Source organism: Aythya marila (genome assembly GCF_965140915.1).
Source record: "Aythya marila genome assembly, chromosome: 2".
In the NCBI taxonomy this organism is placed as follows: Eukaryota; Metazoa; Chordata; class Aves; order Anseriformes; family Anatidae; genus Aythya; species Aythya marila.
In genome coordinates this window covers 34,015,597-34,039,101 of record NC_139043.1, presented here as the reverse complement: position 1 = coordinate 34,039,101, position 23,505 = coordinate 34,015,597, and the positions used below count along the sequence as shown (strand labels likewise).

The window sequence follows — 23,505 nt, the reverse complement described above, 5'->3', positions numbered from 1 at the left end:
GCTGGAAACACTTACAAAACCAGAGATTAATAATCATGTGCAACGTCAGAAGACTTCTGCAAAATAACTTTAATGACTTGGTTCGTGCCATTTTAAAAACAGTCATTTTCAATAAAAATCAATACTTTTCTTTGTATTGACTTTGCTTTCCCATTCTTATTCACTTCTTTGATAACGGTTTGGCATCCACAGTATGTACAGCCTGGTTGCCTAGGAAGATGTACTGAGTTTGATATCTTGAATTTCCAACTCGATCCGATAGTGCACAATTACTGTGGACCTTCCCCTCCCCCCTGCCTTTATAAAATAGGAAAGTCTTTTGTGAGAGCTTCCCAAAATGCCAAAGATGACATTAAGCAAAGTATTTCTCAAATCTATCTATATATATGGCCTGTCTGACTTTAAAATCGCTATGCAGTCATGCAGATGATGGAAGATAATCACCAGAATAAAACACCTATTGTAATCTGGAGAGCTGTATAATCTATCCCCATTCACTATAGGAATCTAAGTACTGCTGTCCTTGGTCTTTCCTGAGCAAAATAATCATTGCATCCCAGTAAGATTTTTGCAGATATGTACGAATGAGAAAAATTTGCTCACATTTCTCATGACCCAAGCTATCTTTACTCACCTTTATCAAAGGAGGAATCTCTGTAACTGTGCTTGGGTGTCATTTAACCAGAAACATTATCTTCATCAAATACCTTGAGTTCTTCTAAATAACTGGTTTGGGTCTATTTTTTGACAAGGCCACACAGAGTCCTTTTACAGGAAGATGGCATATGTGTTCAGGTAGGTAAGTGGATTCTTAAAACACATCCCCATCTCAAAACAGACAATAAAATGGGCATCACAAAAATCCATGTTATACAAGAAGCTGTATATACAAATTGAAAGACTGCATTTCAGTTTTTCCTATTACTCAGTATAACAAGATTCAGTAAAACATGGAAGCAAAGTACCAATGGCCATCTTTCCCCAAGTCCTTGAAGAATTTCTCAGGATCTCCTACACATCTTCAGGTCTCTAATGTTTCTTCATTTGCACCACAAGTGTCTACAACACAGATTAAACAACTCGTCACTGGGAAAGCACGGACTTTGGAGTTGGCTATCCACTTGTCTGTTTCAGTATTATATTCAAGAATGTGCCCTAAGCGACCAACACCCTGAAAACCAGCCAGGACATAGACTATAGATCCCACAGCAGCACACTTCACTGTTACACCTTTCCATGGCATTGGAGACACCATCTTCCATTCATTCATCTTGATATCGTAATATTCTACATTATCAAGGCCACCTACGAAGCAATGAAACAGATAACTGCTTATTACAACGTACTGTCAAGGCTGAACTTGAGCATACAAACGCTTCATAAAGTTTAGTTATTTGCAAGGTTTACATTGAAAGAGAGATCAAACTAAAAATCCTTGAAAAGGAAGGCCACATGTTTCTTTACTAGCTGCCCTACCCTTTTTAAATAGGGAAAGAAGAGTAGAAAGGAGACTGAAAATGAGAGATATTGTTACAAGTTTCACATTATAAAGATTAACATTTAACTTACTAAAGATTCTAATGTGTTGCTTCATGAACAGAACAAGGCCCAGTACATTACGGATTTGCGGCTAGTAACCAAGAGTTAGGAAACTACCTCCTTGCCCCTAGTGCGACCATGTCATTCTAGAGGAGTCTTCAGCATACTTTTACTTAAATACGTCATATACTGACGGGGGATGTCTCTCCAATAAATTTCAAGGATTTTACTGTCATAATGGCCTAAGTGTCTTTGGAAGGGCCAATAGTTTCAAGTTATTCATTTGATCTATAAGATCAATATAAAATCTCTATAAGATCAAAAATATAAGATCTATGTAAGATTTGTTTCTTTAGGAAATGGGCAGTTATCATGCTTCATATGATCTACAAACAACTTGTTATCCCTATTTAACAATGACTATGAGGCACAGAAAAGTTTTCGCTTCTAGACATGAATTATTGTAGAAATGAATCTCTCAGGTCTAATCTCAAGAGGTATAAATATTTCATCGCATAGTTCTTCACCATTATATTAAGAACAATTTATCAGTATAGTTGCAGAATATAAGTAGCAAAATACTTATTGCCTCAGTACTACACATTCAGAAAATACACTAAAATTTTGCAAAGTGGCAGTTCTAACCATAACTATTAGATAAAGTACAAAGATTTTATCTACTGCTATTTTTAAATTAAGAGTCAATCATGTTGGAATAGTTTCAGTAACTAATTAAAGTAAGAGCTCTATTCTAAAACAGTATTAATGTGAAATTACATATTCTAGTTACCATAAATAATAATTAATAGATCTCCTAGCAGAGAAGTTTTCATTTTCAAAAGCACTTCAGAAACCCTATGTAATTAAAATTAAAATTAAACTGTCCTGGGAGATAAGCTATCACTCTACTTTTACAGATCAGGAGATAGATCATAAAATGACCTGCCTATGACAGTCAGTCATATTTCATTAACTAGGGCAGTCAAGAAAATTCTTACTTTTTCACCACCTGAAAATAGCTCACTTAGATTGAAGTTCCCAAAACAATGGCTACATTTTTACCTGTCTCTTAGGGGAATAACAAAGTTTCTCAAATACATAATAAAGGACTAAAAAAGTTAACTCATCCAAAAGATTACCTTTTCTTAAGCTTAGCCATATTAAACTACTGCAGAACTAGGCTAAAATATGGGTGCATTTCTGAATTTAACTGTATTATCATTAGTAAAACGCTTTGGGAAATGAGATATAGTGATGTATGGAGGAGAAAGGAGGGCAACAATGATGCATCAGCAGCACAACATGTTTTATAGTACTGCTCAAAGTTTTTCAGCTGACTAAAGTAGAATGAATTCTTTGCAAAAGCCCCCCATGAAACCTTGTGAGGCCATGCAGAGGATTACAAGTGCTGGAGTACCTGAGCCATTTTGTCCACCCACAGCAAATATTTTGTCCTTTACAAACACCAGCCCATGATTCTTCCTGGCTTCAATCATCGGACACAGCTCAGTCCACCTAGAAAAAACAACACAATACCACAGGAAAATTGACAATTTAGTTCCTAGAAAATAAATATAAAATACATAAATAAATCCTGGAGTTGGGAATATGAAAGGAAGCTGAAGAAAATTAGCCTTTCAAGTAAAACTACAAGTAACTGATACGTTACTACTTAACTAGGGAAAATACTTTAATGCACACAATTCTTCCTATTCATCTCTATTTCATGCATTCCTTGGCTGAACAAAGCTCAAAGTGACCAAAAACATTCAGAGTTGATACAACACTTACGTTTCGGTGGCTGGATCATAAACTTCACAGGAATTGAGTACTCTTCCAGAAACATTGTTTCCCAAGCTTCCTCCACACACGTAAATGAGGCCATTCGCCTCCACCATCCCATGGCTGCAGCGCTGAGTCAGCATGCTGGGCTTTGTGTGCCAGCTCTCCGTTCTCGTATCGTAGCATTCGAACAAATACAGGGCAGAATTTCCTTCAAAAAATAAGAAACCCACCAAAGTGGTGTTAATTTTGATGGCTGTCCTTCAGGAGGAGAGTAACAGTAATTATCAAATTTGCTTTGTTAGTTGTAAGGGGAAAGGTGCTTTTCCACCACTAAAAATAGGGCCAACCAACTCGAAATTTGGGACTATTCAAAAAGCACATACTTGTAATTCTTTTATTGACTTTTGTTCCAAAATATTTAAGTTTATAAAATTGCTGCTTGTGTTTGAAAATGAGTATATGTTATGCAGGGTTTTTTTTGGAGGGGGGGCAGACTGAATCAAGATGTGCATTATAGTTTGATCAGGTACTGATCAAATCGCCATCAATCCACGCTACTCTCAGTACTTGGAGACATAGGGAACTTTTGGATGGGGAGATGAAACCAGCTTTGTGGAATTAGTACAGATTCATGCGAGTCTCTCTCTAAGCAAAGTGATTTGTACAATTCCCAGCATATTTGCTGCTTCTGAATTAGATAGCTAGATTATGTTAAAGCATAATTCTGAATTATTAGTGACCATAAAGTAGCTAGCCCTCACCATTTTACTTTCTTCCTGGGGCCTAGCAGATACTTAATAGTTTCTGGAAGTGCAAGGTCTGTCTTCCTCCCTCAAGGGCCAATAAAACTATTAATTAAATCAAAAGTAATTTATTTTTTTTTTAAATGTAAATAAATTGGAGCTTAAATACTTGTGCTTGGATGACTAGCCATAACGAAAGCAGAGGCAGCTGGATACAACCTGCTCTGAAAAGAGCCAAGCGTGTACACTAGCAGCACTCACTACCAACTATCATCAAGGTATGTGGAAGTGTTATGTTTCCAGACCCAAAATACAGTAGACTTCTATAAACTGTATATTTATTTACTCCTACCACATAATTCTCATATCATTAAGAACTACAAAACGAGACTTTTTTTTCTTGATGTAACTATACATCGGTATTGCTTTGAAGTTGTACAAATTCTTCTCCATGGGAAGTAGAGAATAACTGTCTTTAATGTCATTGCTAAAAAGTGAAAAGCTGCTGTTTTCAGTCAGTATCATGTTAAGTATTTGTTCTGCACCTGATTATAGTGGAAGAATTCAGGAGGTTTAATGCTCAAACTCTGCTGGGTATTGCAAGGAAAACTGGATTCCATCAGTTCTAAGAGGTGAAACAAACCCTGATGTCTCAGTGGCCTGGCACAGTACTTTGTTTTCCAAGCTCTCCAGTCAATGCAAGCAGCATGCAATTTTTAGATTTCTTTACAATTAAATGCACTACCGCATTTTTCCCAATTAATAGCTTTGCATAATTGCTTGCTCCAATTTAGAAAACACTGTAATGAGGACAGATGGACTTTTCTATACAAGCAGTGTTCACTGGACGCCATAGCAAAAATGCGCTTGCAAAGTAAATGAGTTTATTTTTATATGTGACTTTTCTGTCTTTCCCGCGGAAGATCTAACAGGTTTTAGTGTTCCAAGTCCTGGTTAAACCAGTTTTAAGTAATGGGAAGTGTTATATCACATTTATCACACTAGGTGGCAGCTATAAACTGTCTTATTGTAAGACATCTGTTGTAGCAGCAGATATTTTAGAAGTCAGATAGCATTACTAAGTCAATTAATGTGAAGTTGCAAAATCTTGATAGTGTTTGGCACTGATTACAACTACTTTTTCCTGCTCTTTCCTCTGCAGTAAGACAGAACTCAATAGGATTTACTAAAAATTTCTCCCTAGATACAGTGTTTTGGTGTGTTTTTTGTTTGTTTGTTTGTTTTAAAAAAACCTTTTTATGGATAATAGCATACCTACATTTCTACTTTAATCTGATGCTTGTTCAGGAAACCAAATTTAGACAAAAATTAGTGACAGTTGCTATTATGCTAGGGTTTATGTCATCCACTAGTGTTTTTTTTTTGTTTGTTTATTTTTTGTGGGAAGGGGTAAAACCCCCCAGTGGTCTTAGTTTAACTACAAGGACAAGTTTAACTACATCTAAATAAAGTAGTATTTAATCATCTACTGAGGCAAGCCAACAATCACAAATTAACAGAAGATAACTTCTGTCATTTCACAGAAAAATCAGACTAAAAAAAAAAACCTCAGGTATAACTTCACCACCAAAACCAGTAACTCAAAAGCTTTATTTCACACTTTTTTCTTTGAAAAAAAATAAATAAATCATGAGGCCCAACTTATACAATGTATGCCATTGCCAAAATGCAGGTACTCCGGCCATATGACCGAGAAAATTTTAAACCAGTTCTGTGGATTTATAGAGGTGAACTAATAGCAGAGTGGGATGGCAAATCATGTTTGTTTGTCCCTAGTTAACTCTGAAAAGTACAGTGTGCTTTACATGCCAGTTAATGTGAATATTATCATTTCAATAAGTGAAACCATCTTAAAAACACAACAGAAATAGATTGTTGGGTTGTAGGGAGGAGAAAATTCTCAATATGGGAAAAATAACTCATTAGGCTAACATGGCAACGTGCAGTTTCGTTCCAACAGAATCATGCAAAAACCAGAAAAATCTCCAGGTATCTTTGTTTGTGCTTTTTTTTTTTTTTTGGGTTTGGTTTAAAGATTTTTAGTGTCTTACCCACTTCTGAACCACCAGATGTATAAATTTTGCCCTCAGCAGCACAGGCTGCAAGGCTATCTCGAGGTGTTGGAGGTCCTAGCTTGGAATACCAGCTATCCTTCACCACATTGTAGCAGTCCATTCGCTTTATAGGGAAGAGCTGGGAACCACCCAAAATATAAACTACGTTGTCCCAGAAGACACAAGCTGCATCCCTGCGCTTTTCAAAGGGACATCGGATGTCTGTCCAGCTGTAATCCTGCATTACAAAGAACAGGTAATGTCTAATAGATTGTAACACTTACCTGCACAGCGAGTGTTTTTCAAACAGAGCTTTTCATAGAGATTTAGATATGGTCAGTTTTAAATTTCCTTTTCAAAACAAACATGAATACTGTTTATTGAAGAATACTCCTCAGGCGTACTCTTGAAAAATTCGCTTAGACACAGACATAGTTAGCTGCAACGAACCATGACATTATCAATTTCTATTTCCTCATTCCCTCTGTACACCCCGTACAGCTTCCCTGAAAAACAATTTTTTTTTCCCCCAACAGAATTGACCTCCTGCTGTTATCAAGTCAGAAACAATGCATGTAATCAATAAAGCAGAATTGCAATTTCTTTTATAGGAATGGAAAAAGACATCTTACATCTAAAGAAAATAAGTACAGAAAGTAAAACCAAACAAAGGCGATGGCAAAAGGGAAAAGATAATATCCAAATTGACAAGCAACTCAGTTAAAAAGCTCTGTGATACATACTTTATTACCGTAACAACTAGAAGCTTATTTACAGAATTTACAAAACACAAATGATCTATAGCTATCCACAGTTGATAGCATGAGAAATAGGGTAATGCTTTATCACAAATACTGACAGTCATGGTGCCTGGAAGCTGATTTTGCATGGATTGGCAAAACCAGCAAGTATCAAATATAGGCATTAAGGCTACCCAAAGCCTTAAGAACACCAAACTCAGCAACTGATGGCAGACCAGGATAGCATACAGAACAAGAAACAGTTCTTGAGTAATTGCATCTCACATATTCCATGCCATCGTGAGCACAGCTTGTATCTTATGCTGAACAGGAAAGCTTGGGACCTGAACTTATCTCTGTCACCTCAGATGGTCTAGCTAAACCTGCTGAATGACCTTCATCGTAATGGTTCACACAAGACATTACATTATTACATTTTCTTAGCAAGGACATACTTCAAACACCTTGGTCAATGAGGAGGAACAGCGACTCCTACATGGGGGTTCAAAGAAAGAGGCAGAGCATGTTATAGTCCAAAACATCTTACAATCTTTTCCTGTAGCATCCCCCAAATCAAGAAGAGCTGGCAGGTGCATGTGGCCCTTTATGGTGAGAAACACGTCCTGAGGCATCCTAGAAAGGAAAGCCATACTACAGCATGGCAAAATAAATAGCTGCATAAATCTTAAGAAAAATGTCTTAGTGCTTTCTGCAAGATCATCATATTTTCTGGCTCAAGTTTCTGGCACTTTTACAGAAATCCGTTTTCCCTTACTGTTGTAAGGGCTGCGATCCGACCCACTTTTGTGGCTTCAGTTCCTAGCCACCCTTTCAATCACACCTTTACCAAATGAAAAGCCATAGGCTCTCCCATAACCTCAGCACGCTCAGCAGAACCCTCCTCTTCAAGCAGGAGGCAATTAGGTCCTTTTCTTTCAGTGCTCTTCAGTGCATTCGCCTGTACCACACAGTATTCATCTCAACAGGGCTTTTGCGCTTACAAACAGTTGCTTGCCACCACAGCCAAGATCTGCAACTCAGGGCAGTGGGAAGCCTCTTTTTTTTTTTTTTTTTCAGGGGGTGGAGTGGTGGGGTTAGAAGGAAAGAAAGAATGAGATAAATATATGCTGACACTTTGCCTACTGACCTTGGTTTTCAACAGCTGGTGATGCAGGACGCCAGAGGCAGAAGCTGTATCTTTGTACTTAATTGTTTTTGAAAGGCTTTTTTTTTTTAATTAAAAAAGAAATTTAACTCACTAAAACTATCTGAATTCTTGGCAGCTACAAGGCCCTGCAGTGACAACAATTCCAGATGTTATAATAGGCCATCCTTTTGTTTAATTCTTGTTTCACTTGCTACTTCCTCTTCCAGGGAAGAACAGCAGAGATGTCTAACATGGACAACCTTGCCATTAACAGCATATCACCTATAGCTCCTTATCTCCTCCTAAGAGGCATGCTGGTTCTCTTAATTGTCACAAAACATCAATGCCAGGCATCTGTTAATTTTTAAATTGCCATTGGTGGATTTTTTATTGTTAAAGCCTAAAACTAGGGTTAACAGAATAATTTCAAAGGAGTATTCCTACCTTAAAGTCATGAAGTTATGTATAAATTTTAATCAAGAAATCATAAAAAAAAATTACTTCCAACTTGGGAAAAAAGGTTTTTTTTAGTGCTCTGTGGAAAACTCAACAAGAAAGTATTTCCCACCACCACAAATAGAACACCTAAGATTTTCAGTATAATTCTGAAACCAAACATTTCTGTTCAAAATAGTGCCAGATTGCTCCACGAGAGTTTTATGCCCCAGTCTGCATCTGTTCCATCATTTTGCTCTCTTGAAGTACATGCAACGAAGTATTAAACACAGCACAACAAAGATAGTCAACGTAATTCTGTTAACAGTTTCAACAAACACGGCCTATTCAATAGCGAAATAATTTTTGCAGTATTAGTGAAAGTTACGTCACTCACAACCAATATAATATTGTCAGGAGAAAGATTACCTAAGTTTGTTTTGAACTATTTCTTTCGCTGATTCAATAATTAAATTATTGAATTTAATTAAAATCAAAAATAGAGGCTTAGGTCACTATTCAATCAACCCAGAAGACAACAAAATAAGGAATTTCAATTCCTTCCCAAGGTCCTAAAACCTTGCAGAAGTCCATATATAACCTTGATTTTTGGCACTCTGACACTCCTGTTATTTTTGATAAGACTAATTAAAGCAGGTTAAACATGTCATGGAGATTTGCAGCATTGGAGCCTTACATCCCACACTTATTTCACATGCACGTGATGCTAATCTCACAGGGGTTCTGGATCCTTGGTTTGTGGCATTTAAGAAGCTACAGTCATAGTTAAAGATCAAAGACACACTCTAGGAAAATATCCAGAAAAGGACCTTTAAGTAACTTAAGAGCTAAAAATAAAATAAGTAAAGCTATTGAAGAAGACATGACAGGCTAGCTAAGAACACTTGAGGAAGCATATAAGCACTAGAAAAAAGACATTGAAGGGAGACAATGCTTATTAGAATCAAGTTCTCCAATTGCTTTCTTCTTTCTCCTTCCCTGCCCCTACCCTTCTGCCCACGCCCGGCCCCACAGTTAATCCACATGCAAGACCATACAGCTCTAGCAAGAGGTAATTCTGCAAGATTTCTTCCAAAAAGAAAAAATAAAAGTCACCTACTCTGTTCCTCCCACCCCACTATATGTCTTACTTGAACATACGCGTGAAGAAAGATGAACGTTATTCAAGAATTTGGGATTCTCAATAAAAATACAAATTAAATGTCTCGCTTTAAGTCAGCAAATCTTTTTTTTTTTTTTTTTTTTTTGATCAATGCTCGTAAGAGGTGGCTTCAATTTTATTTTACCTAAGGGAATGCAAATTCATGTTGGATGAGTTCAAAATGCACCCCAAGGCCTTGTTCATTCTGAATTAGATCTGACAGGGCTCCTGTTCATTATGCAGTTCAGAGAGATAACACGCAACTGTTCAAAATTCTAACAAGCATTTAATATGCTGAGGTGAAACAACTGGAATCTCTGCAACAAAATATTACAGTTGTGTAACTTCATAATTTATTAGAGAGCATTGATGCTTTGGTAGAAACTTATTTCTGTTTTATTGCATGTGCTTGGCTGGTAAAACAGCGTACGGGTAATCCTCCTGCAAGCAGCCAATGTTCCAACCTCATCTAGTCTGCAGAGCTGTAATAAACATTCCAGTGGCTTGACTTCATTCAGGAAACGTGGAAGAAAATATCAGGCAAAGCTTGATTGCTCTAAATTGGCCATCTCTAAGGGTTTTGTTGTAGAAATTCACTTTTCCCCACACTTCTAGGGTAACTGGCTGCCGATTCTTCTAACATACTCTTAGTTCGTGGAATTGTGAACCACTGGAATTTAGGAAAGGTTACACATTTATACTGAATGAACCAAAACCCCTTGTACTCTAAAACAGGTTCTATACTATCATAAAAGCCAATGTTTCAACTTACACTAAGAAGAAACTGCTCTGAGTTAGTCTCTGGACACATACGCGCATGCACATGCATATGGATTTTTATATATTCCTAACTGCCCACCTGATGTTTCTGTGACCTTTTAGTTATTTCCAGCTGTGGGATGCACACACCAATCAATTCTTGACTCAAAAGTACTTCAGAACTCCCTATCTAATACTGCCAACAAGCAAGCACATAATCATTCTACTCAGAACGAAGTCCTACATCTAGGTACACGGATTTGAAAACGGCTAATTAGCTACACTCTTCCAACTGCATACCCAAGAGGCAGGGAATACATCCTTCCCCACGCCGTTTTGTAGAGCATTATGCCTTAGTTAATATCATCAGCAAATATAAACTGCGGAAGATTACAGACAGTGAATGTTAATGCATTCTGAGGTAACGATTACCTTTGGATTAAAATATCTGCAGGACTGGGGCTGCGAGCCTCCAAACAAAGCAATGCGATAATCATGTTTTTTTCTTCTTGGCCGCGTACCTTCCACTAACTCTTCTCTGTCTTCTGGGGAAAGTAGATGGTATCGCATCCCACCTGGAAGGAACACAACAACTGTTTTAAATCCAACGTAGCTGAGAAAGGGATGTTTCAGAGCCAGGGAGGGAAAAAAAAAATAGGGGGGGGGAGAGGGGGGAGAAATCAAGTTTCCACAGTACATCTGTACAGCTTAGTTTTGTTTTTTAAACGTAACAATGTGCAGTAGCACATAGGAGAATACATCCAGATTTACATCTCATTTCAGTCTGCCTACTCCATGTGAAAACAGGACACGGATATGGATGCATTTCACATACCAATCTATCTATTGGCTCAATTTTTGCCAATACTACCAGGCAACTAAGCTTGCCATGCTGAAACTGGCAAAAAGAAGCACAACCAAGGATGACTAGTACTGGCAGAACTGTGAGCCCAAGGAGCACAACACCAACATTAAAGAAGGAACTTCAAGGCAACAAGGAGTCACCACACCCTGCTCCTTACCCTGTGGTTTCTGATCAATAAGGAATGCATCTATGAAAAACACTTACTGCTGTTCATAACTTGACAATCCAAAGTATTAGCTATATTTTCTATAAGAAAATTAGCATTTTCTTACAAAAACATTCCAAAGAATACAAAAATATTAGTGACGTTACAAACCAATAAAACAAAAAAAAAAAACGTATTCCTTCAACAATCCACCTAATTCCATGCCATGCAAGAAGTATGACTGAAATACTGATGGTTGGCAAATACTTACCAACATATAGGCTAATTTGAACCTTGCTTGTTGACTGAAGGAAAACGGTTGTATGCCAGTTTTAGATTTACACTAAAAGGAAGTTGCCTAAATAACTGCTACTGAAACGCAAAAATTCTTCTGGAATATTTATCAACACCTAGGCTTTTCTTTTTTATGTGATAAAACTTCAAATTTGGTGTCTAAAAACACTAAAAGCTTATTCCCTCATCTCATCTGTACCTTGAGAATGTAACTATCTGTTAGCCTCAACTTCCAGAGTATATTAGAGATGTAAATAGCACAACAGAGGCTTAACATTCTTATTTGCATAGGGAAGCTTCACAATATTAAAAATTTATTTCTTTAAATTTTAATAATTCACATATGAATATTAGACACTGAAGTTACTGTTGTGTCCCAAAGGCACGCTAATGCTTCCAATTACCCTGACAACCCATTGACAGAAACTTCATTACATTACACATCACAGAGTTAACATCATTTGCTTATGGTGTTAACTTCTTTCTGCTGATGATGTTTCACTTCTTTCCTCTTGTTACATAAGAATGTGTGCTATTTACATGACAATTTGCTAATCCAACTTCAAATAAGTGCAACATCCTCAAGGGAACACAGTCAGATGTATTTAATGCAAAAATGTTGTCAGAGCATTTTAAACCAATTTTCAACAATCTACATTCCACAAAAATTTTAAGTTATACAGAACATCAAAGATTTCAACTAGAAGTCAACTTACTGATCACCATTTTAAGGCATTCTGGGTTATCCTGAATAAGTGGTTCAGCCTGAACTGTTTTACTTAAGAAGTTCTTTGATATAAGAGGAAATCGGACTTTAGCAAGAATGTCAACCATGTATGGCTGGCGATTTGGCTCATCATACTTCAGCCATCTGACTGCTGCATCATAAACCTTAAACAAAAGAAAAGGAAAGAAAAGGACAATGTACATCACCACAGACTCAGACAAAAGCTAAATGTCAGTGCTCTGAACAGATTCTTCTACCTATTGAGGGTTAACTTATACCAACATTTCAGTACACGGAGATTTCACAAGTGTATACATCTCCATCTTCCAAAAATGCAAGACAACGCTCAGGCATGAAGTAAAATCCCTGTACAAAACTTTTTTTTTTTTTTTTTAATAAAAACTTCTACTGCCATTTAACCTTTTCTTCAAGTGGGAAGCATGAATCTGCAATTCATATTTATCTGGGCAACATTAAAACTAGTACGCTTCACATTCAATGTCACAACACAGAAAATACTTCACCAGAAGTGCTGAAATAGCTTGTGCTTTATATAGTGTTGTGAGCTGACAAACTGCTTCTGTTATCGAATCAGTGCTGGGAAGTTCCAAATGCATTGCTATTGTGTCTTGGGGGACCATTTAAAAATATATATATGCTTTTTTAACTGCAGACTGCCATAAGTTTACTGTTCTGAGACTCTCCTCTCTATCTCCTCTTTACAGGAAAAGATAATGGGTTTCCTTGGCAGGGCAGGGAGGACAGGACAAGCAAGGTAACCTGTTTTATTTATGACTGTCCTCTGAGTCAGGAAGGTAATAGTGGACTTCCTTTCCATTCCTATGTACTAAGATATTTCAGTGCTGCTCTCAGACATAGCAAGCTTATCTGCTACGCTGCCATTTCAGAGTCAGCACTCGTTTCATTACAAGTGATTAACACGTTCAATACCTACTCGTTGTAGCTGAAACTGATCACAGTGATCACTTGTGAGTGATTTAGTTCTGCCATTAAATGTCTCTCCATATTATGAGTTATTCAGAAGGATTGCTAAACCTCCTCTGCTGTAATCCTGCAAAATGACCACAGAGCAAGGAAAGGTAGAGAAAGAAAGAAGGATTTAAGGCTCAAGTTCCATCAGCTAAGGAAATTCAGCAGAACGTTGGCATACAGTGTTCCTGTCCCAGTCAACAACAGAAACACTATTAGCATTCAGGAAAAATAGGCCACTTAGTAATCAAAGCTGCCCTTCCTGTTTCTGCTAAATGTAAATATGCTTTACACCATACAAAGACTGGACTATGGCAACTTTCTGTTGGTACTCCTAAGAAAGACGATTTTTTTTTGGTATCACTAACTTTGCAATTTCATACTGTACGTTGCCACTTAACAAGAGGAATTTTTATCATGCCGTGCTGCCTCCCTGAAATTTCTATCACCCCTGCCAAGTTGAAGCATCCCATCTTTATCAGCAAAACTTCAAGAATGTAAATTCTAAAGTGTAATTTCCACTACACACTAATAAAATATAACACTTCTAGCTTTGAGACTGTTACCCTGTGGCCTGAACTCTTCCCAGTCCATGGTAAGAATTTTGAACTGTGACCTAAATCATATTTATACTTATAAACTAGTTAGCTGTCATATTCTTGTCACCTGATATTATTCCTTTACCCATAGTAATTCTTATTTTCATGTAACAGATACATTGAAGCAAATGCATTAACTATGCAAAGACTAAACTTCAGAGTCAGCAGAACACCCATTTCTATTTAAGTGCACGCACATACCATCTTGATTACGAGATCCCTCTGTTGCACTTCAAAGAGGCACACAGACTCATGATGACATAGCTAAATGAACTTAAATTATCTAGTTCAAGCGCCAGAACCAGCTAGAAAGGCAAAACGTCAGTATGGTTTCAACAGATTTGATTGAGAACCTTCAAGAAGTACCCAGCAGCTACAACCATCTTGCAATCACCTCTTTGGGCTGCACTGCAGACACACCTGTACTTTATTTTCTTGCAGTAGGAAGAACATTCTGGCAAATAACCATTCAGGGCTGTGGTATACTGAATCAAGTTTTCCAAATGGGACTGCTGTGAACATACTTTCTACCACAGCTTACAGCTTTTAAATGAATGGAGTTTTAGGCCCTTTCCAGCCACCCAGGCTTTTTTTTTTTTTTTTTTTAATCTATTCCATAAATAAAGGCCTTCCACCAACCTGTCACTGTCAATGCAGCTAGTTCTGAGTGTTTGGTGCACCTTGCTCCTAAGTTCCTGAGTTCTGGAAGATTAGTTTATGTATGCATATTTCCATCAGCAGCAGCTCTTCTCTGAGACAAGCTGAGGCTCAGCCCATACTCAGGTTGAGACACGCAGCCATTAAGGTGCACGTCTCACCCCAGTCTGGGAGCAACTCCTGTAATATAATAAATTTAATTCCATTCATGTTACATGGAATTGAAAGTCCTACAGCTATCACAATATAGAAAGCTGTTTCGCTTACTGCCTTTATTACTTCTCTTTGCAGCTTGCTGAGACTACACACGAAACATCCACACTTCAAGTGTGGATGCTCATTAATACCGGGTTTTGACCAAGCTAGGATACACTTTTAGCAAGCACTGCGTGCATCACACACTGTAGGAACATACGAAGTGAGCTGCCTCAGTCTGTTTCTTGATTAGAAAACCATAGTGAAGTTCAATGCTCTTCGCTGCTAGCGGACAGAGCTCTTTTACAATGAAACAGGGATCTCACCTGGTCTTCTGCCCTCACAGTTAGCGTATCTTGGTTCAAGAGGTGTGTCACACGTTTAACATCAAGCTGAAGAAATTCATCCGTCTTGTAAACTTCAGTGAAGTGTTGATGGATGAAGTCGTCTGCAGTGGCTTTCAGTTCTGGACAGTCTAGGCATTCTGCTAACACACTTATACCTGCAAAGGAAAAATTGAAAAAAGAATTCCCAACTGAACTGCAATTACTATGGAGAAAGGCGGAGAGAGCTGGGGCTGTTCAGCCTGAAGAGAAGGCTCGGGGTGACCTCATTGCAGCTTTTCAATACTTAAAAGGGGCTTATAAAAAAAGATGGAGAGCAACTTTTTGCTCAGTCAGACAATGACAGGAAAAGTGGAATGGTTTTAAACTAAAAGAGGGGAGATTTAGATTAGAGGTTAGGAGGAAATTCTTCACTCAGAGGGTGGTGAGGCACTGGAACAGATTGCCCAGAGAGGTTGTGGATGCCCCATCCCTGAGGGTGTTCAAGGCCAGGCTGGACAAGGCCCCAAGCAACCTGATCTGGTGGGTAGCATCCCTGCCTATGGCAGGGGGTTGGAACTGGGTGATCTTTGAGGTCCCTTCCAACCCGAGCCATTTTATAGTTCTACTTTTAATATATTAAACTAGAATAAAAATACCATAACTTCAGTAATAGTTAGAAACCTAGTTAATATTTACTGATATGCTTTTTCTATTTTTTTTTAACAGAAGAAAAAAGATGCTGTTACAACTCATCTGCAACTCAAGACAAACTAAGATAAGCCCGAACTTGTGACCCCTATCCCTGCAGAACTAACTGGAGAGCCAGGCCTGTAGCACTTGCTGTATTAGCTACTTCCCTACTATTTCCTTCCCCACTGTGAAAGAGCCAACAGCACGTTAACTAGGTCTGAGCCACACTACAACAACCCAGTCTAACCAGCACAGCTTGAGAGACCGCTTCCAGGTTTCATGACCTCCCCTGACCTGGTCACACAGCAGCAGTCACCAGCCCAGCCCAATTTCCTGCAAGGGCCACAACCAACTGGGACTTTTATGTGTCGGTAGCAAACTCTGCTGCAGGCTGACACAAAGAAGTCGAGTTAATACTGCATCAAGAGCAGAAAGTTGGCATAAAGGTACAAAAGGCAACTGCTACTGAGAAGCACCGTTTCCAACCCTCCCTCTAGTAACCTGGTAAGCAGAGGGATACTCAGCAGGAAATCTGCTCAGCATGCTGCAAATCTTCCCTCTCCTCCTTTGGAGGTTGGGGCGGTGGTAGAAGCAACCCACCAGTGAAAGGCAATCCATGGGATGCAACTCTGAGCTTCTCTAAGTAGTAAGATAAAAAATACAATAATGAAATCCAAGCATCTCTCTGATGAGCTGCTGTCCAAGTGAGAAATAACAATTTTGAGAGATTCCAGATTCACCACGGTTTCTTTCAAGTACACATTTTTTATGAGCTAAGGGCTTGCCTGTGAGTCTGCAGAGAACACATTTCAACTTGTAAAGCATATCTTGAGGAAGATTTGATTTAATCTCGATCTCCCTTTTGATATAAATTAGCAAAGTATGCAAGCGTTAAGAGAATATAATTAGCTTTCTAGTTAACAAAGACCACAGAGGACTGAACATGCCCCAAGGCAAGCATAAGTGGCATTTTCCTTAGAAAGTAACGTCTTCCTTCCAGCAGTTGTTTTGGAGCCACTGCTGTACTGCACTGAAGCACCAGTTGAATCCTTTAATTCAGAAACTTCACAAAACATTTCTGTTGATATTATAAACATCTATAACATACTTGAGATGTCACTAGAATAACATAACCAAGGTCAGTAAGAAGCTTTATAAATTTTCTTTAATCAGAGACTAAAGTGCTCCAAATCTTGGAGCACCAATACACACCAAGTTCTGCTTCTTACCTTTTTTGTAACTCAGAGTTTACAGTAAGGCTACAGGGCATATTAACTACCAAATCAGCCCAGATGACAATCACAAACCTCACTCAAAAGGAGAAGCAATTAAAAAGAGATCAACCTAAACTTACCCTCCCCATATTTTTTAGAAGATAGGCTAATTTTGTATGAACTATGAGCATCAAATTCCACCTCCAAGTACAGTAACAACAACTGAAAGCTCCACCTTATTAAATAGGTAAGGATCTCAAACAGACAAGAAGCTACAGGCTGCTGCTAAACTGGGATGAGACCTAGCAAAGTCAGTGGACCTTGGTATTGAACAAAAACTGCCAGATCACTTTGTTTATGGCAAGGGAAAACAGTTTAGATTGAGCCAAATTATTTTTCCACATATCTGGATTTAGCCAAGCGCTACTGTCTTTTAGATGATGCTATCTATGTTTTGAGAAGAGCAAAGTTAAAAACAAAGTAAAAAGTCTGCATTTCTCTTACCAAGACAATTTGAAGCATCGACTTGTTCTTTCAAGAAATCCACACACATTTTTTTCACAGGTTCAATCTGATATTGGTTTGCTGCATCTAGTAAAGACTGGACGTTATTGCTGTTAACAGAAATTCTGCGGAACAGAAGATGCAAAGTTAGCACCAATACCTACTTTGCTGGAGCCAAAACACCAACTTACACCAATTGAAATAATGGCAAAATTATTCCCCTGCTATTTCCCCAGGCGTCCTTCTCTTACACGCAAAGAAGACACAGCCTCTCCTCATGCTCTTTCCAAATTGCTTTGGTTTGCTGTACTTTGCCGAGGAAGGGCAAACAGTCCCGGATTTTAAAGGCTAAGCCTCTAACACAGGCCATCTGGAATACCATGCTAATTACTTTGACTTGTGTGGTGAACCATTTTTACAAAACAGAAAAGGAACAGAACCTTTTCCTGACAGCCACCTACTCCCAAACAGACATCAGCAAATTTTGTCTAAACTCATTGCGGACACCGCTCTGGTTGATCTGTCTAAAGCGTGTGAGCACAACAACTATTTGGGAGTGCCTGAAGAAAAGGTCCAGAGCCCACAGGCAAGCGTTTGTGCGCCAGCAGAGGCAACGGCATGGCTGGGGCGCTGACACTGTGTCTGACCACGGATGAAGCATACAAGGCTCCTCTGAGAAAACAGAAAAAGCCTTCTTAAGGAGAGTTAATCCCATCAGCACGAAGATGAAGGGCCTGCCATCCATCTGCCATAAGAGCTCGTTGCAAAGTGCTGTTCACAATCCTAGCTGTTTGAGCGAGCTTTGTATAAACACTGCAGTGCCTGCAGTGCTATTTAAAACCAAGCATGGGGGCAGCCTGAGATAGAAGGGAAATGCTGTTCACACAGTTGTTATCCACCCGGCTCGACCAGAGGTGAAGGTGCAGCTCCCAGAAATGGTTATCTGTGATAGCTACTATGGGCATAAAGAGAAACCCCTGCTGTTATCAACAGGGGCCTGGATTTCAGAACAATGGGGAATATCATTTGACTCCAACACTGAAGCCAGAAGCATTCTGAATTGCCTTCTGGAGACAATTACCACCCTCTTTCATCTGTGGGGCTTCCTACCGATTAAATAAAAAGGAAAAGGGGAGGAGAAGAGAAGGTCTAGTCACATCAGACTTTAAATGAGTAAGGGATTATAATAGTAATAAAACTGATGAATCATGAAAGCATTATTTTAACATTTTACCATTTACAATTGGCAGGCTTTCTAGCAGAAATGTCATTTTAAAATACCAAAACTACCTTGCAGTATAAGCAAACTCCACAAGCTGTTCAATAATATCAGGTTCTGCATCTTTTAGCTCCACTTCGAAGGACTTGGATTCAAGCATATTCGCTGCAAATAGATTAAAAGACAAACTACATCAATAAGCCACTCTGGTTATTGTATTTTCCACTGTTTGCAAAATGTAAAGTGATTATACAAAATGGGAACTTGCTAAAACTGCACACAGTTGATTGGTGTGTCCCGGGATTATTCATGCAAGTCATGAAAGAAAGGAGGCAGTGTGACAACCAAGAGAACTCGTGCGCACACGTGCTTGTGTTGTGTCAATTATGCTGTAAGGTGTATTAAATAGAAAGGGTCAGAAATGCTGCTGACTGCAGTGCAGACTGCCAAGCCAGCATTACCAAAGACAGGAAGCACAGACTGCACTACTAAAAGCTATCTCCATATTCACGCTGATAATAGAGCCAGCTCAGAGCTCCCCACGCATTGCAAGTTCACCCGCAGATGGTTACAGGCCAACCACTGGAAGGCACACGCGTTTTACTGCTACTTACCGTGCTATAAAACACGCACTGAAGTCAGTTTAAATTTTGCATGCCTTATTTATGATTTGTAACATAGATGCTACGTGGCTGAATTTGTAAAGTTAGTGCAAACACAAGAACGCCTACATTCCTGAAAGCCTGTTTTGTAAGCGGCAGTGCCTAATGGTGGGAAGGAACAGGGCAGGCATCCTTTGTGCCACGGGAGTAGCAACTCCCAGTTTTCAGGTTAAGGGAGGGAAAGCAACTGCAAGACAGTGTGTGGGCTCCAGCTGGGCTTTCAGACGAAGTAACACTTGATTTGATCAAAGGAGAGAAAGCGAAAACGAGGGGAATGGTTAACAGAGATGAATGGAAGGATACAAACTGAAATCTTCACTCACACTTATCTCTGAAATTTATCACTTTCATAAAATAAACAGCTTGTCAGCCACGTATCTAACAGCATATTACCATGAAAGCATAAAATCAAACGATTTTGAAGACTTACTAGTGAACATCAAGTTAAAAAAGTGACTTGCTGAAGCGAGCACAACACGGTGAGCTGGGATCTTTCTTTCCTGAACCATAAGAATGACATCACATAGAGTTCTCTGAATCAAAGGAAAAAGACAAACAGGAAAAGATAAGCATTTTTTGAAACACTTTCAAAAATATTTCTCTAAGGAAATTCACCGGTGTCCTCAATCTGCATAACTCAAAAGAGTATCATGTAACAAAAATACGTTCTGAAAGGCAACCAAGTCAAACCTTTGGTCAGGTTGAAGAAAAAAAGCTCAGTTTTCCCCATGAACTTGTTCCTTGAAGCTGGTCACTGATAAAATATGAACTCTAAAGCTTTTCCTGTGACATTTACATCAACCTCCTATAACAGTCCCTGCAGAATCTAGCGGGGGCTGCATTGACACTGCAGCCTTTTCATCCATCAGGGGCTCTCTCACCTCCTCAGCTGTCAATTTTCATAAATAACTCAGAGGATCCCAATACCTGTAGAATCCCACCACGCTGCCCAGAATGAAAGTGATGAACAAATTCGAAACATTCAGCTGGACATGTTAAATGAAGCATATCCCAAAACCACCACTTATATTGAAGAGTTTGAACGCTCACACCCCATCAGCAACTAACTTTCAGACAAAATACACTTATTTCTCATTGTTTGCTCATTGCATATAAACAGCGCATGACAGTTCATGTAGGAGAAAAACTAGAAGGACAAAGTGACAGAACTTAAAAGTTGTCAGGAGACAAGAGTAAGGGGTGAGGGCAAAAATATGTTATTTGAATAGATTTTAATGTGGTATCCTTGCTAAGAACACATGGACTGAAATGAGGGCACGCCATACTGCAGTTAATTATAACATTCTCTTATTAAGAAAAACTGTTTTTAGGAAGTTAGCTTCTCAGCACTTTCTGTTACTATGTTAGGTTCATGAGACTATTTTGGGTAACACCTACCTACACCCATCCCAATGCTAACCCCAGAAAGCAGCACTTCTACTGTAGGAAGGAAATACACTTGATTAGAACAGTGTTAGAGTTTTCTCCACACATAGACTGTTACCCAGGGTTCAACTCAGGCTGATAATCCACATGGAGACTTGTGAAAAAAATCTCTTTTTTAGTTTCTTAGAGGACACTCATCAGAGAGTGGAGGGGTGTATGACACCCAACTTTCTTTGTGCACCCATGGCTTTAAAACATTTAAGACTGAATCAATAAAAAAGACCATGTGAGAAAAATTTCAAAGGAAATCTTTTAAAGCTGGAATTCCCAGCACATCTGGTTCAAAATAAGCGTTGCACATTAGCACTACAAGATACCATAAAATTCTAGGGGCAAGCTGTGCTAAGGCTTGTAATGCTGCTTGACCTACGTGCTGTGTTTGTGAGGTATGCTTAGTGTCCGCATGTTTACTGCCTCAGCTCAGCACTTGAAGCATCTCAGATATCCTAAAGCCTCTCTGGGCGTGGGAAGAAATATTTGTCAGCCAGAACGGATCATCGCTTTCCCTTCTCCCTCTGTGACGTGCCTGGGTGTGACTGCTCCATCTCAAACACCATACAGAAATTCCCAGCAAGAACTTCGTTCCAAAAGGGCCCACTTGCATCACTCCACAGCTCCAAGGATTCAATGCCAGACCAGCATTTTGTCAACCATAGGACACACCCAGGCATCAGCCAGCATTGCCGAGCTTTGTGAGCTCAGCGACACCTTGCAAACCTACCCCAACTTCATTCTCAATAGCTTCCCTCTTGGCACATCTCCACTCAGCTACAAAGTGGCAACAGAGGATTTATGCGCGTGCTGTCAAATAGCTCAGTGACATCCACAAAGATATGGGTCACCTCATTCTGGAGATGAGCAACAACTCCTCCGTGCTCCCAACATCTCACCAGAACTAAGCGCAGATGTGTTCACAGTTTGCTCTAAAATCCCATAAACGTAGCAGCTGCTTCCAGATCCCATCTCACACAAAAAACAGTTTAAGTATTAGCCGTACCTTCCACCCAGACCATTTTCCTACATCATTAAACCAACGCAGTCAAATTGGTGGTGTTGTGCACGCAGGCTGCTATAACCACCACAGGAAAGTTTTCACGCACAGCATACTGAGGTTTTATAAGCACAGCACAATCCTCAAGTTATCGAAACACATAGGAGAGCTTCCTACAGGTCCTATTGAACCACAGCATAATGAGCCAGCTGATCTAGTACGCCTTCCTCTGGCTGCTCCTCCCACAAACAACTAGAAGAAGCAGGCGTGTCATGAGCTACACACAAGTTTCTAGAGGGGTGGACAGACGTGCAAAGCCACCACCTGAGGTCTGAGTTGAAGTTTTTAGGAAACTCTGGCACAATAAAAGACGTCAAAATCCAGGGTCACATCCCCGCTGGCACCCCAAATTGCAAGACATCCAGAAGTACCCACAGGTGTCACAGCAGCACTTCAGCTTCACTCTCTCACACCGGGGCTCGATTCCCTCTACCCAAGCACAAAGAGCACCAGCACCTGGCGTCCCCCTGCCAGCAAGGACAGCAGTACGAGACAGATGGCATCCAGCTGAGTTACTGGGCTCAGACGCACCCTGGAACATGTTTTACCTGATTCAAAGCAGAAAGAAATCCTACAAGAAGTAGGTCATAGGCTCCGAGCGTCAACGTCAGTCCTAGCGCCCCATTACCTGAAGCCACCACAAACCCTCCATCGAAGCCAACTCAGTTCTCCATACACAGGGGCTGAGCTGCGCAAAAAGCTTTATGCACACAAGTGCAATTGACAGCATTATTAATAAAAGATGTATAGGATATCTGATGTCGCCTTTCTGGACACAGCCCAGACAGGCAGGCACGTTAATAACCGCCGAGCAGAAAGTTCCCCTCACGTTTAGGGAGCCGCGCAGACCCCGCGCCCACACCACAAGTTCGGGGCTCTCAAGGAGTGGAAAAACGCTCACCGCTCCTCAAATCAGCACAGGCAGATTTGGGGGGGTTTAACGCTTTTTTTTCAACGCGCGTTACCTGCTTGCGCATGCAGTTCATGACGCCCATGAAGCCGGCCAGCAGCTTGGCCTCCTCGCGGGCCGCCAGCTTCTTCTCTGTCTTCTTCTTGCCGCCCTTCTCCGCCCCGGCGGCGGCCATGGCCCCTCACCGCCGGCACCGGGGGGCCACCACCCCTCGCGGGCCGCATGCGGCGCCGCGGGGAGTCCTCGGAGGCCGCCCCGCAGCCGGGAGCGGACAGACAGACGGCCGGGCGGACACACGGACAGACAGACGGGGGGGATGCCGGAGCGGAGGAGGCGGCCCTGGGGCTGAGGGAGCGAGGCGGGGCTGCGCAGGCGCGGGCGCCATTTGCCGGTGCGCTGCCCCCGGCTGGGGTTAACAAAGGGCTGGGGAGGGCTTGGGGAAGGGGAACTGCCGGGACCTGAGGGGGGCTCCGGGAAGGCTGGGGAGGGACCCTTCGGCACGGGGTGTAGGGATAGGACGAGGGTTGCCCAGAGGAGCTGTGGGTTGCCCAGAGGAGCTGTGGGTGCCCCGTCACTGGAAATAGCATCACAGAACAGCTCGGGTTGGAGGGGACCTTAAAGATCTT

At 40.3% G+C, this 23,505-nt stretch overlaps 1 protein-coding gene across 2 annotated transcripts; it reads right to left on the bottom strand.

Annotated features, from left to right (window-relative positions):
• Positions 1 to 51: 51 nt before the first annotated feature.
• KLHL7 (kelch like family member 7) lies at positions 52 to 23,196 on the bottom strand. 2 transcript variants are annotated; one of them, XM_082754884.1, is made up of 11 exons: positions 22,935 to 23,196; positions 19,903 to 20,005; positions 18,882 to 18,975; positions 17,592 to 17,716; positions 15,184 to 15,359; positions 12,406 to 12,580; positions 10,818 to 10,960; positions 6,140 to 6,380; positions 3,331 to 3,532; positions 2,957 to 3,054; positions 52 to 1,305 (listed from the first exon to the last, which is right to left on the bottom strand). In XM_082754884.1, the coding sequence occupies exons 1-11, from the start codon at positions 23,052 to 23,054 to the stop codon at positions 1,022 to 1,024; spliced, it is 1,761 nt and encodes a 586-aa protein (XP_082611010.1). In that variant the 5' UTR covers positions 23,055 to 23,196; the 3' UTR covers positions 52 to 1,021. The 2 variants fall into 2 exon arrangements, with proteins under 2 accessions (XP_082611010.1, XP_082611011.1); XM_082754885.1 differs by lacking the exon at positions 22,935 to 23,196 and having other exon boundaries at positions 18,882 to 18,998; positions 19,903 to 20,000.
• Between the last annotated feature and the right edge of the window lie 309 nt (positions 23,197 to 23,505).